General features: G+C 42.1%; 1 protein-coding gene across 1 annotated transcript in view; it reads left to right on the top strand.

Moving 5' to 3' along the window:
- The first annotated feature begins 5,344 nt into the window (after positions 1-5,344).
- The window catches only part of LOC121592218, a 17,794-nt gene continuing 3,058 nt past the window's right edge, over positions 5,345-20,080 (top strand). Inside the window, exons 1-2 of the mRNA XM_041913625.1 lie at positions 5,345-5,633; positions 5,756-6,115. Coding sequence (XP_041769559.1) covers positions 5,505-5,633; positions 5,756-6,115 — 489 coding nt within the window. The 5' untranslated portion in view covers positions 5,345-5,504. The remainder of the gene's footprint in view (positions 5,634-5,755; positions 6,116-20,080) is intronic.

Here is a 20,080-nt window from a genome sequence, read left to right as displayed (position 1 = left end):
ATGGGTTCTACGATTAAACTCACGGATAGTCTTGTAAATGGGCTCTGAATGCATTTTACTCGGGAAAACCTATCAATTTTAGCATGCGTATATAGTGCACTATGACCCATTTTGAGACTTTTTCATCGCCAAGATCCTTATTATTGTGTTCCAGGGCTTTGGTTTGGTTATTCAAGAAGCCTCAATGATATAAGAACGATAATGGTTGACTTTGCATTTTCGTCAAAATTTCAACCATGGCCATATGGATGGAGGGGAAAGTTGGACATTCCTTCAAATGGCCATAACTTGTAACCATGTGTCCTAGCGAGACGATTAAGACAGTTTTGGAAAGGTATTGAAGCGGTCTTCTACGATTAAACTCACGGATAGGCTTGTAAATGGGCTCTGAATGCATTTTACTCGGGAAAACCTATCAATTTTAGCATGCGTATATAGTGCACTATGACCCATTTTGAGACTTTTTCATCGCCAAGATCCTTATTATTGTGTTCCAGGGCTTTGGTTTGGTTATTCAAGAAGCCTCAATGATATAAGAACGATAATGGTTGACCTTGCATTTTCGTCAAAATTTCATCCATGGCCATATGGATGGATAGGAAAGATGGACATTCCTTCAAATGGCCATAACTTCGTAACCATGTGTCCTAGCGAGACGATTAAGACAGTTTTGGAAAGGTATTGAAGCGGTCTTTTAAAGCCGCACATGGGTTCTACGATTAAACTCACGGATAGTCTAGTAAATGGGCTCTGAATGCATTTTACTCGGGAAAACCTATCAATTTTAGCATGCGTATATAGTGCACTATGACCCATTTTGAGACTTTTTCATCGCCAAGATCCTTATTATTGGTTCCAGGGCTTTGGTTTGGTTATTCAAGAAGCCTCAATGATATAAGAACGATAATGGTTGACCTTGCATTTTCGTCAAAATTTCAACCATGGCCATATGGATGGAGGGGAAAGTTGGACATTCCTTCAAATGGCCATAACTTCGTAACCATGTGTCCTACCGAGACGATTAAGACAGTTTTGGAAGGTATTGAAGCGGTCTTCTAAAGCCGCACATGGGTTCTACGATTAAACTCACAGATAGTCTTGTAAATGGGCTCTGAATGCATTTTACTCGGGAAAACCTATTAATTGTAGCATGCGTATATAGTGCACTATGACCCATTTTGAGACTTTTTCATCGCCAAGATCCTTATTATTGTGTTCCAGGGCTTTGGTTTGTTATTCAAGAAGCCTCAATGATATAAGAACGATAATGGTTGACCTTGCATTTTCGTCAATATTTCAACCATGGCCATATGGATGGATGGGAAAGTTGGACATTCCTTCAAATGGTCATAACTTCGTAACCATGTGTCCTAGCGAGACGATTAAGACAGTTTTGGAAAGGTATTGAAGCGGTCTTCTAAAGCCGCACATGGGTTCTACGATTAAACTCACGGATAGTCTTGTAAATGGGCTCTGAATGCATTTTACTCGGGAAAACCTATCAATTTTAGCATGCGTATATAGTGCACTGTTGACGCTTCGCTTGGATGTCAAATGATAACTTGACGAAAGTGAGTTTCGTCAAGTGAGAATGAGCACGGTAGGAAATGATGAGTAGCGGGTGAGTTGCCACTCGCGTGAGTGGCAATCATAGAAAAATTATAAATAGGGCAACATAATGAATACACTTTCTCTTGCACTTTGGAAATTCAACACACAGCGGTAAATATTCAGCCCACGCAAAATCATCCGAAACATACGCGATTGTTCATGGTGCCGTGACCAGGATTGTGCGAATATCTGGTTTTTAAATCGCAAGTTTCGATAATTGCATCGGGGTTTCGTTTTACCGCTTGTGCCACACACTTTTTGGATTGCCGCAAACTTACAGCTGATTTTGCCGCATCACGCAAGTCACTGTAATCGCAAACACCCACATCCACTAACATAATGGCCACACCGCCCGTTGTTTTGCGTCCCGGCGGACTGTTTTATTGGGAATTCTCTCGCGATACGAGAAATTCATTAAGGATTTCGTCCCTGAACGGGATCAAGTAGAGGTGGAAATACGCGTTAAAAGGTTCGATAAGCTGTGTGCGGATTTGGAAGCTGTGCAGCAACAATTGGAAGATTCTGCCGACACTCCGGAAGAAGTGTCGCAAAATGCTACACTCAGAGAAAGTTTTGAGGATAGATTAATTCTTGTGCAATCCCAGCTGCAAGCAAGGTTACCAAAAGAGCAGTTTCAAAATGCCCAATCGAGTACCGGAGCGAATCCGTTAAAGGGCATCAAACTTCCTACCATTGCGCTGCCTGAATTCACGGGGGACTATATGCAATGGTTGACATTCCGCGATACGTTTGAGTGCTTAATTCATAATAATATGGATTTACCGGCCATTCAAAAATTTCACTATTTGCGCGCCGCGGTTAAAGGAGAAGCTGCTCAAGTGATAGAATCAATCACCATAAGCGCAGCTAATTATGATTTAGCATGGAACACTCTAACGGAGCGATACTCGAATGAATACCTCCTGAAAAAAACGCCATTTGCAAGCAATGTTTGCCATCCCAGCTGTACAGAAGGAAAGCGTTGCAACATTGCACCACCTTGTAGATGAATTTGAGAGACACACAAAGATTTTGCAACACTTAGGAGAAGAAACAAATACATGGGGTAGCATTCTCGAGCATTTGCTATGCACTAAACTTCCGATAATTATTTTACGCGATTGGGAGGAGCAAGCCTCAAGCAATAACGATCCCAGTTACGACAGTTTGATTTCGTTCTTGCACCGTCGTATGCGTGTATTGGAGACGTTGCTTGTCAACAACTGTCATACGTCTCAGGGTAACGACCTAGCTCCCGTACGGAGAATGACCGTTCTTCGCCAAGCCAGTTTTGCTTCCACATCGCATGAAATGCCGAATTGCATGCTATGCAACTCCGCGCACAACCTTCTGAAATGTCCGCGTTTCGAGCGGATGGACCCGAAGGAACGCCATCGGTTTGCTATGACCTCGCGTTTGTGCTTAAATTGTTTACGCGATAATCATATGGCTCGAGATTGTCCATCACAGTACAAATGCCGTTACTGTAATGCCGCACACCACACAAAATTGCACTACGCACATAACAGCCAAGCTTCCACTACACCACAGCATCACGCTCACCATAACCCAAATTTCACTGCACCTCAGCAAACACACACACAACACCACTAGCGATCACACAGCCACAAACAATACACAACGCACATTTGCAGCAGCATTGCAGCATGCACCCGAACAAGTCATACTGCAAACTGCTATGATAAATATCATAGACGATTTCGGAATAGCACATCCTGCGCGGGCGCTGTTGGACAGCGCATCGCAACCGAATCTAATAAGCGATCGACTCGCTCATCGCTTACGGCTGAAGAAAAGTAATGTGAACATTACCGTCATTGGAGCAGGACAAGCTACAAAGACAGTACGGGAGTCCGTACAGGCACAGATTGTCTCTCGATCCAGTTCGTTCACTGTGAACACTGAGTTGTTGATTGTTGACAATTTGATTGCAAATCTACCAACGCGCGACATAGACATCAGCGATTGGAAGATACCACCTGGTTTCGCTTTAGCAGACCTCTGTTCAACAAAGCTGCTCCTGTAGACCTCATTCTTGGTGCTCGTCATTACCACACTTTCTTTGAGAATGCAACTCAGTTCCGTCCTGCACCTCATCAGCCCGTGATGATAGACAGCGTTTTCGGCTGGGTAATGACTGGTCCAACTGGCAGTGACAATTCTTCACCTAAAACCGATCCCACCGCATCATATACAATCGTCTGTATGGCATCCTTGGAGGATTCGTTACAAAGATTTTGGCAATTAGAAAATTTAACCATGAATGATGGATACTCACCAGACGAACGACATTGTGAATCGTTCTATAAGCATACCACCAAACGTGACGATAGTGGTAGATATATTGTTCGCCTACCGAAACAGCCCGACTTTGATGCAAAGCTCGGCCTTTCTAGACCTCAGGCCATTCGTCGTTTTGAGCTTCTCGAGCGGAGATTGGAACGAGATCCAGCACTTCGAGAAGCGTACCAAGACTTTATGAAGGAGTACTTAGCACTGGGTCACATGTCTCCTATAAGCACTGATTGTGATGATACAGCTGCTTATTATTTACCACACCATCCAGTTTTTAAAGCGTCAAGTACCACCACAAAGGTCAGAGTAGTTTTTGATGGCTCGGCTAAAACGTCAACTGGCTTTTCGCTGAATGAAACTCTGCGGGTTGGACCCATAGTTCAGGATGAACTCATCGATATTATTTTGCGTTTCCGCACCTATAAGATTGCTGTCGTAGCTGATATCGCCAAAATGTATCGACAAATTGTGCTGCATCCGGATGATCGACGATTGGTTCGCATTTTCTTCCGTTTCTCACCGCAATCGCCGATTGAATTGTACGAGCTGAATACTGTGACATATGGTTTGTCTCCATCATCGTTCTTGGCCACTCGTACATTGCTGCAGCTTGCGGAAGATGAAGGTGCTGACTTTCCACTAGCTTCACCCGCACTGAGACACAATTTTTATGTAGACGACTTCATTGGCGGAGCTAACAGCGTGAGTGAAGCTCGCGAGCTTCGTCAGCAACTTTCCGAGTTACTCTCCAAGGGCGGGTTTGAACTCCGGAAGTGGACATCCAACTGTTTAGGCGTACTAAGTGGTTTACCAGCAGAGCATATCGGTACACAGTCATCACTGCAGTTTGTGCCGAACGAGACTGTGAAGGCACTTGGTATCGCATGGAAGCCCGAACTAGATGTTTTGTGCTTTGAGTCGACTGCAATAATGGAAACCGCCAACCTCACCATGCGATCCATATTGTCAAACATTGCTCGAATGTTTGATCCACTTGGATTGATCGCTCCAGTCATCATACGCGCGAAATTGCTAATGCAGGAGTTGTGGCTGCAGAAAATCGGATGGGACGATCCGGTCCCTGTACACATCTGTAACAAATGGAAATCGGTTACTGACGACTGGAAGGATTTGGAAAGCTTCAAAAGCGAACGGTATGTGCTCTTACCTAACTCTAAAATACAGTTCCATACATTTGCAGACGCGTCAGAAGTTGCTTATGGTGCCTGCATTTATGCGCGCTGTGAGGACCAGCAGGGACGAGTACGAGTCAGCCTGCTCGCGTCGAAATCGCGTGTAGCTCCACTAAAACGAGTTACATTACCAAGATTGGAGCTCTGCGCGGCCGTGTTAGGAGCACATCTTCATCATCGTGTTAGACGCGCTATGGGAATCGACACAACCGAATCGTTTTCTGGTCGGATTCGACGGTAACGCTAAACTGGATAGCGTCTCCACCCAACACCTGGAAAACATTCGTGGCGAATCGTGTTGCTGAGATCCAGAACTATTCGCACCCTCGTCAATGGAAACACATTCCCGGTTCATCGAATCCCGCCGATCTGGTGTCTCGAGGGATGTCAGCAGCTGAAATGCTAAAAGGATCGATTTGGAGCTGTGGTCCTGAATGGTTGGCGCTATCCCCCTCCAAATGGCCAATGTCAAATCCATCACTGACTGCTGAAACGGATATGGAAATTCGTCAGGTGAGTGCTGTAGTTGCAAGTATACAAACCACTCACCATTGGTTCAATTTGTCGTCGTCCTACACCAAATTGGTACATATAATTGCATACTGCACACGTTTCATACACAACACAAACACAAGACACGTACACTACAGTCATCACAAGTTACCTCAGCAGCATTACCGATCACCCCTGAGGCTATAGAAGCAGCTAAAATCGTGCTTTGTAAACTGGCACAAGAGCACGAGTTTTCATCAGAGATCCAACTGCTGAAAAAGGGAGAAATGGTACGAAAACAATCACCTCTACGGCGATTGAATCCGTTTCTCGACAACGATGGAATATTACGAGTAGGAGGCCGCTTGAAACTTGCACAGCTACCGTACCAGTTCAAGCATCCCATCCTGCTTCCCAAAAACCATCAGCTGGCTCATCTCATCGCGGTGCACATACATGAGAAGCTGATGCATGGCGGGGAAGACTACTACTTTCCCGGATACGTGAGGAATATTGGCCACTCGATGGACGTCGGCTAGTAAAAAACGTAGTGAGGAATTGCTTTCGTTGCATTCGTCAGGATCCGCAGCTGACACAACAACAAACTGGTCAACTCCCGTATGAACGCATCACCCCGAGCCGGCCGTTTTCCATAACTGGAGTGGATTATGCCGGCCCGCTGTATCTGAAACCCGCACACAAGAGAGCCCTGCCGCTAAATGCTACTTGTGTGTGTTTGTGTTTTTCAACGAAGGCAGTGCATTTGGAGCTGGTGGGCGATCTCTCCACGGCAGGCTTCTTGGCCGCATTACATCGCTTCACATCCCGGCGAGGATTACCATCGGACATATACTCCGATAACGGAAAAAAACTTTGAAGGTGCGGCACACGAACTTAATGAATTGTTTGATATGTTACAGAACGAACAGCACCAAAACGTCATCGCATCAAACTGTTCGGACAGGGGCATAACTTGGCACTTTACCCCACCTAAGGCCCCACATTTTGGTGGATTGTGGGAAGCAGCGGTTAAGACGGCCAAACGACATCTCTACAGGCAGCTAGGCAGTTCGAGGCTGTCTTACGAGGGATACAGCACCATTCTGCAGCAAATAGAAGCGGCAATGAACTCGCGTCCTTTGTTGCCAATGACGGATGACCCCAATGATTTGGCAGCGCTTACGCCGGCGCACTTCCTGATCGGTTCTTCTATGCATGCTGTCCCGGTTCCCGACTACACACGACTGAAACCATACACGTTAGACGAATTGCAGAGCTGGCAATTGCTTGTGCAACGCTTTGGAAGCATTGGACAACCGAATATCTGCAGGAAATGCAGAAGGATAATAAGGTAGTGAATCGTAGCGAAATAGTACCTGGCAGACTGGTCATCCTTGCGGACGATTCGCTCCCTATCACCCGATGGCCACTTGCTCGCATCATCGATGTACACCCAGGAGAAGATCAGCTTACGCGTGTAGTGAAGTTGAAAACGGCAAAAGGAATAGTTACGCGTCCAGTAGCTAAAATTTGCTTGTTGCCTGTTGCGAAGCCTTCCGATTAGCAGCACGTGTAGTTTGTTTTTGTTCATGACATTCTGTCATGGGGGGGTATGTTGACGCTTCGCTTGGATGTCAAATGATAACTTGACGAAAGTGAGTTTCGTCAAGTGAGAATGAGCACGGTAGGAAATGATGAGTAGCGGGTGAGTTGCCACTCGCGTGAGTGGCAATCATAGAAAAATTATAAATAGGGCAACATAATGAATACACTTTCTCTTGCACTTTGGAAATTCAACACACAGCGGTAAATATTCAGCCCACGCAAAATCAGCCGAAACATACGCGATTGTTCAGACACTTTTGACAAGTTTTCATCATGACTTTTTCATCGCCAGATCCTTATTATTGTGTTCCGGGCTTTTGGTTTGGTTATTCAAGAAGCCTCAATGATATAAGAACGATAATGGTTGACCTTGCATTTTCGTCAAAATTTCAACCATGGCCATTGGAGGGAGGGGAAAGTTGGACATTCCTTCAAATGACCATAACTTCGTAACCATGTGTCCTAGCGAGACGATTAAGACAGTTGGAAAGGTATTGAAGCGGTCTTCTAAAGCCGCACATGGGTTCTACGATTAAACTCACGGATAGTCTTTGTAAATGGGCTCTGAATGCATTTTACTCGGGAAAACCTATCAATTTTAGCATGCGTATATAGTGCACTATGACCCATTTTGAGACTTTTTCATCGCCAAGATCCTTATTATTGTGTTCCAGGGCTTTGGTTTGGTTATTCAAGAAGCCTCAATGATATAAGAAACGATAATGGTTGACCTTGCAATTTCGTCAAAATTTCAACCATGGCCATATGGATGGAGGGGAAGTTGGACATTCCTTCAAATGGCCATAACTTCGTAGCCATGTGCCTAGCGAGACGATTAAGACAGTTTTGGAAAGGTATTGAAGCGGTCTTTTAAACCGCACATGGGTTCTACGATTAAACTCACGATAGTCTTGTAAATGGGCTCTGAATGCATTTTACTCGGGAAAACCTATCAATTTTAGCATGCGTAATAGTGCACTATGACCCATTTTGAGACTTTTTCATCGCCAGATCCTTATTATTGTGTTCCAGGGCTTTGGTTTGGTTATTCAAGAAGCCTCAATGATATACAAACGATAATGGTTGACCTTGCATTTTCGTCAAATTTTAAAACCATGGCCATATGGATGGATGGGAAAGTTGGACATTCCTTCAAATGGCCATAACTTCGTAACCATGTGTCATAGCGAGGCGATTAAGTTAAGACAGTTTTGAAAAGGTATTGAAGCGGTCTTCTAAGGCCGCAAGGGTTCTACGATTAAACTCACGGGTAGTCTTGTAAATGGCCTCTGAATGCATTTTACTCGGGAAAACCTATCAATTTTAGCATGCGTATATAGTGCATTATGACCCATTTTGAGACTTTTTCATCGCCAAGATCCTTGTTATTGTGTTCCAGGGCTTTGGTTTGGTTATTCAAGAAGCTCAATGATATAAGAACGATAATGGTTGACCTTGCATTTCGTCAAATTTCAACCATGGCATATGGATGGAGGGGAAAGTTGGACATTCCTTCAAATGGCCATAAAATTCGTAACCATGGTGTCCTAGCGAGACGATTAAGACAGTTTTGGGAAAGGTATTGAAGCGGTCTTCTAAAGCCGCACATGGGTTCTACGATTAAACTCACGGATAGTCTTGTAAATGGGCTCTGAAGCATTTTACTCGGGAAAACCTATCAATTTTAGCATGCGTATATGCACTATGACCCATTTTGAGACTTTTTCATCGCCAAGATCCTTATTATTGTGTTCCAGGGCTTTGGTTTGGTTATTCAAGAAGCCTCAATGATATAAGAACGATAAGGTGACCTTGCATTTTCGTCAAAATTTCAAACAATGCCATATGGATGGAGGGGGAAAGTTGGACATTCCTTCAAATGCCATGCCATACTTCGTAACCATGTGTCCTAGCGAGACGATTAAGACAGTTTTGGAAAGGTATTGAAGCGGTCTTTTAAAGCCGCACATGAGTTCTACGATTGAACTCACGGATAGTTTTGTAAATGGCCTCTGAATGCATTTTACTCGGGAAAACCTATCAATTTTAGCATGCGTATATAGTGCACTATGACCCATTTTGAGACTTTTTCATCGCCAAGATCCTTATTATTGTGTTCCAGGGCTTTGGTTGGTTATTCAAGAAGCCTCAATGATATAAGAACGATAATGGTTGACCTTGCATTTTCGTCAAAATTTCAACCATGGCCATATGATGGAGGGGAAAGTTGGACATTCCTTCAAATGGCCATAACTTCGTAACCATGTGTCCTAGCGAGACGATTAAGACAGTTTTGGAAAGGTATTGAAGCGGTCTTTTAAAGCCGCACATGAGTTCTACGATTGAACTCACGGATAGTTTGTAAATGGGCTCTGAATGCATTTTACTCGGGAAAACCTATCAATTTTAGCATGCGTATAAAGTGCACTATGACCCATTTTGAGACTTTTTCATCGCCAAGATCCTTATTATTGTGTTCCAGGGCTTTGGTTTGGTTATTCAAGAAGCCTCAATGATGTAAGAACGATAATGGTTGACCTTGCATTTTCGTTAAATTTTTAACCATGGCCATATGGATGGATGGGAAAGTTGGACATTCCTTCAAATGGCCATAACTTCGTAACCATGTGTCCTAGCGAGACGATTAAAACAGTTTTGGAAAGGTATTGAAGCGGTCTTTTAAAGCCGCACATGGGTTCTACGATTAAACTCACGGATAGTCTTGTAAATGGGCTCTGAATGCATTTTACTCGGGAAAACCTATCAATTTTAGCATGCGTATATAGTGCACTATGACCCTTTTTAGAGACTTTTTCATCGCCAAGATCCTTATTATTGTGTTCCAGGGCTTTGGTTTGGTTATTCAAGAAGCCTCAATGATATAAGAACGATAATGGTTGACCTTGCATTTTCGTCAAAATTTCAACCATGGCCATAGGATGGAGGGGAAAGTTGGACATTCCTTCAAAGGCCATAACTTCGTAACCATGTGTCCTAGCGAGACGATTAAGACAGTTTTGGAAGGTATTGAAGCGGTCTTTTAAAGCCGCACATGGGTTCTACGATTAACTCACGGTAGTCTTGTAAATGGCCTCTGAATGCATTTTACTCGGGAAACCTATCAATTTTAGCATGCGTATATAGTGCACTATGACCCATTTTGAGACTTTTCATCGCCAAGATCCTTATTATTGTGTTCCAGGCCTTGGTTTTGTTATTCAAGAAGCCTCAATGATATAAGAACGATAATGGTTGACCTTGCATTTTCGTCAAATTTCAACCATGGCCATATGGATGGATGGGAAAGTTGGACATTCCTTCAAATGGCCATAACTGCGTAACCATGTGTCCTAGCGAGACGATTAAGACAGTTTTGGAAAGGTATTGAAGCGGTCTTCTAAAGCCGCACATGGGTTCTACGATTAAACTCACGGATAGTCTTGTAAATGGGCTCTGAATGCATTTTACTCGGGAAAACCTATCAATTTTAGCATGCGTATATAGTGCACTATGACCCATTTTGAGACTTTTTCATCGCCAAGATCCTTATTATTGTGTTCCAGGGCTTTGGTTTGGTTATTCAAGAAGCCTCAATGATATAACGATAATGGTTGACCTTGCATTTTCGTCCAAATTTCAACCATGGCCATATGGATGGAGGGAAAGTTGGACATTCCTTCAAATGGCCATACTTCGTAACCATGTGTCCTAGCGAGACGATTAAGACAGTTTTGGAAAGGTATTGAAGCGGTCTTCTAAAGCCGCACATGGGTTCTACGATTAAACTCACGGATAGTCTTGTAAATGGGCTCTGAATGCATTTTACTCGGGAAAACCTATCAATTTTAGCATGCGTATATAGTGCACTATGACCCATTTTGAGACTTTTTCATCGCCAAGATCCTTATTATTGTGTTCCAGGGCTTTGGTTTGGTTATTCAAGAAGCCTCAATGACATAAGAACGATAATGGTTGACCATGCATTTTCGTCAAAATTTCAACCATGGCCATATGGATGGATGGGAAAGTTGGACATTCCTTCAAATGGCCATAACTTCGTAACCATGTGTCCTAGCGAGACGATTAAGACAGTTTTGGAAAGGTATTGAAGCGGTCTTCTAAAGCCGCACATGTTCTACGATTAAACTCACGGATAGTCTTGTAAATGGGCTCTGAATGCATTTTACTCGGGAAAACCTATCAATTTTAGCATGCGTATATAGTGCACTATGACCCATTTTGAGACTTTTTCATCGCCAAGATCCTTATTATTGTGTTCCAGGGCTTTGGTTTGGTTATTCAAGAAGCCTCAATGATATAAGAACGATAATGGTTGACCTTGCATTTTCGTCAAAATTTCAACCATGGCCATATGGATGGATGGGAAAGTTGGACATTCCTTCAAATGGCCATAACTTCGTAACCATGTGTCCTAGCGAGACGATTAAGACAGTTTTGGAAAGTATTGAAGCGGTCTTTTAAAGCCGCACATGGGTTCTACGATTAAACTCACGGATAGTCTTGTAAATGGGCTCTGAATGCATTTTACTCGGGAAAACCTATCAATTTTAGCATGCGTATATAGTGCACTATGACCCATTTTGAGACTTTTTCATCGCCAAGATCCTTATTATTGATCTCCAGGGCTTTGGTTTGGTTATTCAAGAAGCCTCAATGATATAAGAACGATAATGGTTGACCTTGCATTTTCGTCAAAATTTCAACCATGGCCATATGGATGGATGGGAAAGTTGGACATTCCTTCAAATGGCCATAACTTCGTACCATGTGTCCTAGCGAGACGATTAAGACAGTTTTGGAAAGGTATTGAAGCGGTCTTCTAAAGCCGCACATGGGTTCTACGATTAAACTCACGGATAGTCTTGTAAATGGGCTCTGAATGCATTTTACTCGGGAAACCTATCAATTTTAGCATGCGTATATAGTGCACTATGACCATTTTGAGACTTTTTCATCGCCAAGATCCTTATTATTGTGTTCCAGGGCTTTGGTTTGGTTATTCAAGAAGCCTCAATGATATAAGAACGATAATGGTTGACCTTGCATTTTCGTCAAAATTTCAACCATGGCCATGGCAACCAGGAAAGTTGGACATTCCTTCAAATGGCCATAACTTCGTAACCATGTGTCCTAGCGAGACGATTAAGACAGTTTTGGAAAGGTATTGAAGCGGTCTTCTAAAGCCGCACATGGGTTCTACGATTAAACTCACGGATAGTCTTGTAAATGGGCTCTGAATGCATTTTACTCGGGAAACCTATCAATTTTAGCATGCGTATATAGTGCACTATGACCCATTTTGAGACTTTTTCATCGCCAAGATCCTTATTATTGTGTTCCAGGGCTTTGGTTTGGTTATTCAAGAAGCCTCAATGATATAAGAACGATAATGGTTGACCTTTGCTTTTCGTCAAAATTTCAACCATGGCCATATGGATGGGGGAAAGTTGGACATTCCTTCAAATGGCCATAACTTCGTAACCATATGTCCTAGCGAGACGATTAAGACAGTTTTGGAAAGGTATTGAAGCGGTCTTCTAAAGCCGCACATGGATTGTACGATTAAACTCACGGATAGTCTTGTAAATAGGCTCTGAATGCATTTTACTCGGGAAAACCTATCAATTTTAGCATGCGTATATAGTGCACTATGACCCTTTTGAGACTTTTTCATCGCCAAGATCCTTATTATTGTGTTCCAGGGCTTTGGTTTGGTTATTCAAGAAGCCTCAATGATATCAGAACGATAATGGTTGACCTTGCATTTTCGTCAAAATTTCAACCATGGCCATATGGAGGATGGGAAAGTTGGACATTCCTTCAAATGGCCATAACTTCGTAACCATGTGTCCTAGCGAGACGATTATGACAGTTTTGGAAAGGTATTGAAGCGGTCTTCTAAAGCCGCACATGGGTTCTACGATTAACTCACGGATAGTCTTGTAATGGGCTCTGAATGCATTTTACTCGGGAAAACCTATCAATTTTAGCATGCGTATATAGTGCACTATGACCCATTTTGAGACTTTTTCATCGCCAAGATCCTTATTATTGTGTTCCAGGGCTTTGGTTTGGTTATTCAAGAAGCCTCAATGATATAAGAACGATAATGGTTGACCTTGCATTTTCGTCAAAATTTCAACCATGGCCATATGGATGGATGGGAAAGTTGGACATTCCTTCAAATGGCCATAACTTCGTACCATGTGTCCTAGCGAGACGATTAAGACAGTTTTGGAAAGGTATTGAAGCGGTCTTCTAAAGCCGCACATGGGTTCTACGATTAAACTCACGGATAGTCTTGTAAATGGGCTCTGAATGCATTTTACTCGGGAAAACCTATCATTTTTAGCATGCGTATATAGTGCACTATGACCCATTTTGAGACTTTTTCATCGCCAAGATCCTTATATTGTGTTCCAGGGCTTTGGTTTGGTTATTCATAAGCCTCAATGATATAAGAACGATAATGGTTGACCTTGCATTTTCGTCAAAATTTCAACCATGCCATATGGATGGATGGAAAGTTGGACATTCCTTCAAATGGCCATAACTTCGTAACCATGTGTCCTAGCGAGAGACGATAAGACAGTTTTGGAAAGGTATTGAAGCGGTCTTCTAAAGCCGCACATGGGTTCTACGATTAAACTCACGGATAGTCTTGTAAATGGGCTCTGAATGCATTTTACTCGGAAAACCTATCAATTTTAGCATGCGTATATAGTGCACTATGACCCATTTTGAGACTTTTTCATCGCCAAGATCCTTATTATTGTGTTCCAGGGCTTTGGTTTGGTTATTCAAGAAGCCTCAATGATATAAGAACGATAATGGTTGACCTTGCATTTTCGTCAAAATTTCAACCATGGCCATATGGATGGATGGGAAAGTTGGACATTCCTTCAAATGGCCATAACTTTGTAATCATGTGTCCTAGCGAGACGATTAAGACAGTTTTGGAAAGGTATTGAAGCGGTCTTCTAAAGCCGCACATGGGTTCTACGATTAAACTCACGGATAGTCTTGTAAATGGCTCTGAATGCATTTTACTCGGGAAAACCTATCAATTTTAGCATGCGTATATAGTGCACTATGACCCATTTTGAGACTTTTTCATCGCCAAGATCCTTATTATTGTGTTCCAGGGCTTTGGTTTGGTTATTCAAGAAGCCTCAATGATATAAGAACGATAATGGTTGACCTTGCATTTTCGTCAAATTTCAACCATGGCCATATGGATGGATGGGAAAGTTGGACATTCCTTCAAATGGCCATAACTCGTAACCATGTGTCCTAGCGAGACGATTAATACAGTTTTGGAAAGGTATTGAAGCGGTCTTCTAAAGCCGCACATGGGTTCTACGATATAACTCACGGATAGTCTTGTAAATGGGCTCTGAATGCATTTTACTCGGGAAAACCTATCAATTTTAGCATGCGTATATAGTGCACTATGACCCATGTTGAGACTTTTTCATCGCCAAGATCCTTATTATTGTGTTCCAGGGCTTTGGTTTGGTTATCCAAGAAGCCTCAATGATATAAGAACGATAATGGTGACCTTGCATTTTCGTCAAAATTTCAACCATGGCCATATGGATTGATGGGAAAGTTGGACATTCCTTCAAATGGCCATAACTTCGTAACCATGTGTCCTAGCGAGACGATTAAGACAGTTTTGGAAAGGTATTGAAGCGGTCTTCTAAAGCCGCACATGGGTTCTACGATTAAACTCACGGATAGTCTTGTAAATGGGCTCTGAATGCATTTTACTCGGGAAAACCTATCAATTTTAGCATGCGTATACAGTGCACTATGACCCATTTGAGACTTTTTCATCGCCAAGATCCTTATTATTGTGTTCCAGGGCTTTGGTTTGGTTATTCAAGAAGCCTCAATGATATAAGAACGATAATGGTTGACCTTGCATTTTCGTCAAAATTTCAACCATGGCCATAGGATGATGGGAAAGTTGGACATTCCTTCAATGCCATAACTTCGTAACCATGTGTCCTAGCGAGACGATTAAGACAGTTTTGGAAAGGTATTGAAGCGATCTTCTAAAGCCGCACATGGGTTCTACGATTAAACTCACGGATAGTCTTGTAAATGGCCTCTGAATGCATTTTACTCGGGAAAACCTATCAATTTTAGCATGCGTATATAGTGCACTATGACCCATTTTGAGACTTTTTCATCGCCAAGATCCTTATTATTGTGTTCCAGGGCTTTGGTTTGGTTATTCAAGAAGCCTCAATGATATAAGAACGATAATGGTTGACCTTGCATTTTCGTCAAAATTTCAACCATGGCCATATGGATGGATGGGACGTTGGACATTCCTTCAAATGGCCATAACTTCGTAACCATGTGTCCTAGCGAGACGATTAAGACAGTTTTGGAAAGGTATTGAAGCGGTCTTCTAAAGCCGCATATGGGTTCTACGATTAAACTCACGGATAGTCTTGTAAATGGCTCTGAATGCTTTTACTCGGGAAAACCTATCAATTTTAGCATGCGTATATAGTGCACTATGACCCATTTTGAGACTTTTTCATCGCCAAGATCCTTATTATTGTGTTCCAGGGCTTTGGTTTGGTTATTCAAGAAGCCTCAATGATATAAGAACGATAATGGTTGACCTTGCATTTTCGTCAAAATTTCAACCATGGCCATATGGATGGATGGGAAAGTTGGACATTCCTTCAAATGGCCATAACTTCGTAACCATGTGTCCTAGCGAGACGATTAAGACAGTTTTGGAAAGGTATTGAAGCGGTCTTCTAAAGCCGCACATGGGTTCTACGATTAAACTCACGGATAGTCTTGTAAATGGGCTCTGAATGCATTTTACTCGGGAAAACCTATCAATTTTAGCATGCGTATATAGTGCACTATGACCCATTTTGAGACTTTTTCATCGCCAAGATCCTTATTATTGTGTTCCAGGGCTTTGGTTTGGTTATTCAAGAAGCCTCAATGATATAAGAACGATAATGGTTGACCTTGCATTTTCGTCAAAATTTCAACCATGGCCATAGGGATGGATGGAAAGTTGGACATTCCTTCAAATGGCCATAACTTCGTAACCATGTGTCCTAGCGAGACGATTAAGACAGTTTTGGAAAGGTATTGAAGCGGTCTTCTAAAGCCGCACATGTTCTACGATTAAACTCACGGATAGTCTTGTAATGGCTCTGAATGCATTTTACTCGGAAAACCTATCATTTTAGCATGCGATATAGTGCACTATGACCATTTTGAGACTTTTTCATCGCCAAGATCCTTATTATTGTGTTCCAGGGCTTTGGTTTGGTTATTCAAGAAGCCTCAATGATATAGAACGATAATGGTTGACCTTGCATTTTCGTCAAAATTTCAACCATGGCCATATGGATTGATGGGAAAGTTGGACATTCCTTCAAATGGCCATAACTTCGTAACCATGTGTCCTAGCGAGACGATTAAGACAGTTTTGGAAAAAGTATTGAAGCGGTCTTCTAAAGCCGCACATGGGTTCTACGATTAAACTCACGGATAGTCTTGTAAATGGGCTCTGAATGCATTTTACTCGGGAAAACCTATCAATTTTAGCATGCGTATATAGTGCACTATGACCCATTTTGAGACTTTTTCATCGCCAAGATCCTTATTATTGTGTTCCAGGGCTTTGGTTATTCAAGAAGCCTCAATGATATAAGACGATAATGGTTGACCTTGCATTTTCGTCAAATTTCAACCATGGCCATATGGATGGATGGAAAGTTGGACATTCCTTCAAATGGCCATAACTTCGTAACCATGTGTCCTAGCGAGACGATTAAGACAGTTTTGGAAAGGTATTGAAGCGGTCTTCTAAAGCCGCACATGGGTTCTACGATTAAACTCACGGATAGTCTTGTAAAGGGCTCTGAATGCATTTTACTCGGGAAAACCTATCAATTTTAGCATGCGTATATAGTGCACTATGACCCATTTTGAGACTTTTTCATCGCCAAGATCCTTATTATTGTGTTCCAGGGCTTTGGTTTGGTTATTCAAGAAGCCCAATGATATAAGAACGATAATGGTTGACCTTGCATTTTCGTCAAAATTCAACCATGGCATATGGATGGATGGGAAAGTTGGACATTCCTTCAAATGGCCATAACTTCGTAACCATGTGTCCTAGCGAGACGATTAAGACAGTTTTGGAAAGGTATTGAAGCGGTCTTCTAAAGCCGCACATGGTTTCTACGATTAAACTCACGGATAGTCTTGTAAATGGGCTCTGAATGCATTTTACTCGGGAAAACCTATCAATGGCATGCGTATATAGTGCACTATGACCCATTTTGAGACTTTTCATCGCCAAGATCCTTATTATTGTGTTCCAGGGCTTTGGTTTGGTTATTCAAGAAGCCTCAATGATATAAGACGATAATGGTTGACCTTGCATTTTCGTCAAAATTTCAACATGGCCATATGGATGGATGGGAAAGTTGGACATTCCTTCAAATGGCCATAACTTCGTACCATGTGTCCTAGCGAGACGATTAAGACAGTTTTGAAAAGGTATTGAAGCGGTCTCTAAAGCCGCACATGGGTTCTACGATTAAACTCACGGATGTCTAGTAAATGGGCTCTGAATGCATTTTACTCGGGAAAACCTATCAATTTAGCATGCGTATATAGTGCACTATGACCCATTTGAGACTTTTTCATCGCCAAGATCCTTATTATTGTGTCCAGGGCTTTGGTTTGGTTATTCAAGAAGCCTCAATGATATAAGAACGATAATGGTTGACCTTGCATTTTCGTCAAAATTCAACCATGGCCATATGGATGGATGGGAAAGTTTGGACATTCCTTCAAATGGCCATAACTTCGTAACCATGTGTCCTAGCGAGACGATTAAGACAGTTTTGGAAAGGTATTGAAGCGGTCTTCTAAAGCCGCACATGGGTTCTACGATTAAACTCACGGATAGTCTTGTAATGGGCTCTGAATGCATTTTACTCGGGAAAACCTATCAATTTTAGCATGCGTATATAGTGCACTATGACCCATTTTGACTTTTTCATCGCCAAGATCCTTATTATTGTGTTCCAGGCTTTGGTTTGGTTATTCAAGAAGCCTCAATGATATAAGAACGATAATGGTTGACCTTGCATTTTCGTCAAAATTTCACCATGGCCATATGGATGGATGGGAAAGTTGGACATTCCTTCAAATGGCCATAACTTCGTAACCATGTGTCCTAGCGAGACGATTAAGACAGTTTTGGAAAGGTATTGAAGCGGTCTTCTAAAGCCGCACATGGTTTCTACGATTAAACTCACGGATAGTCTTGTAAATGGGCTCTGAATGCATTTTACTCGGAAAACCTATCATTTTAGCATGCGTATAGTGCACTATGACCCATTTTGAGACTTTTTCATCGCCAAGATCCTTATTATGGTGTTCCAGGGCTTGGTTTGGTTATTCAAGAAGCCTCAATGATATAAGAACGATAATGGTTGACCTTGCATTTTCGTCAAAATTTCAACCATGGCCATATGGATGGATGGGAAAGTTGGACATTCCTTCAAATGGCCATAACTCTTCGTAACCATGTGTCCTAGCGAGACGATTAAGACAGTTTTGGAAGGTATTGAAGCGGTCTTCTAAAGCCGCACATGGGTTCTACGATTAAACTCACGGATAGTCTTGTAAATGGGCTCTGAATGCATTTTACTCGGAAAACCTATCAATTTTAGCATGCGTATATAGTGCACTATGACCCATTTTGAGACTTTTTCATCGCCAAGATCCTTATTATTGTGTTCCAGGGCTTTGGTTTGGTTATTCAAGAAGCCTCAATGATATAGAACGATAATGGTTGACCTTGCATTTTCGTCAAAATTTCACCATGGCCATATTGATGGATGGAAAGTTGGACATTCCTTCAAATGGCCATAACTTCGTAACCATGTGTCCTAGCGAGACGATTAAGACAGTTTTGGAAAGGTATTGAAGCGGTCTTCTAAAGCCGCACATGGGTTCTACGATAGTTCTACGGATAGTTTGTAAATGGCCTCTGAATGCATTTTACTCGGGAAAACCTATCAATTTTAGCATGCGTATATAGTGCACTATGACCCATTTTGAGACTTTTCATCGCCAAGATCCTTATTATTGTGTTCCAGGGCTTTGGTTTGGTTATTCAAGAAGCCTCAATGATATAAGAACGATAATGGTTGACCTTGCATTTTCGTCAAAATTTCAACCATGGCCATATGGATGGATGGAAAATTGGACATTCCTTCAAATGGCCATAACTGCGTAACCATGTGTCCTAGCGAGACGATTAAGACAGTTTTGGAAAGGTATTGAAGCGGTCTTCTAAGCCGCACATGGGTTCTACGATTAAACTCACGGATAGTCTTGTAATGGCTCTGAATGCATTTTACTCGGAAAACCTATCAATTTTAGCATGCGTATATAGTGCACTATGACCCATTTTGAGACTTTTTCATCGCCAAGATCCTTATTATTGTGTTCCAGGGCTTTGGTTTGTTTATTCAAGAACTCAATGATATAAGACGATAAGGTTGTGACCTGCATTTTTCGTCAAAATTCAACCATGGCCTATGGATTATGGGAAAGTTGGACATTCCTTCAAATTGCCATAACTACTTCGTAACCAGTGTCCTAGCGAGACGATTAAGACAGTTTTGGAAAGGTTTGAAGCGGTCTTCTAAAGCCGCACATGGTTCTACGATTAAACTCATGGATAGTCTTGTAATGGGCTCTGAATGCATTTTACTCGGGAAAACCTATCAATTTTAGCATGCGTATATAGTGCACTATGACCCATTTTG

This window comes from Anopheles merus, chromosome 2L (assembly GCF_017562075.2).
Source record: "Anopheles merus strain MAF chromosome 2L, AmerM5.1, whole genome shotgun sequence".
Classification (NCBI taxonomy): Eukaryota; Metazoa; Arthropoda; class Insecta; order Diptera; family Culicidae; genus Anopheles; species Anopheles merus.
Note: the sequence above shows the minus strand (reverse complement) of the source record. Positions and strands in the feature narration are given on the sequence as shown.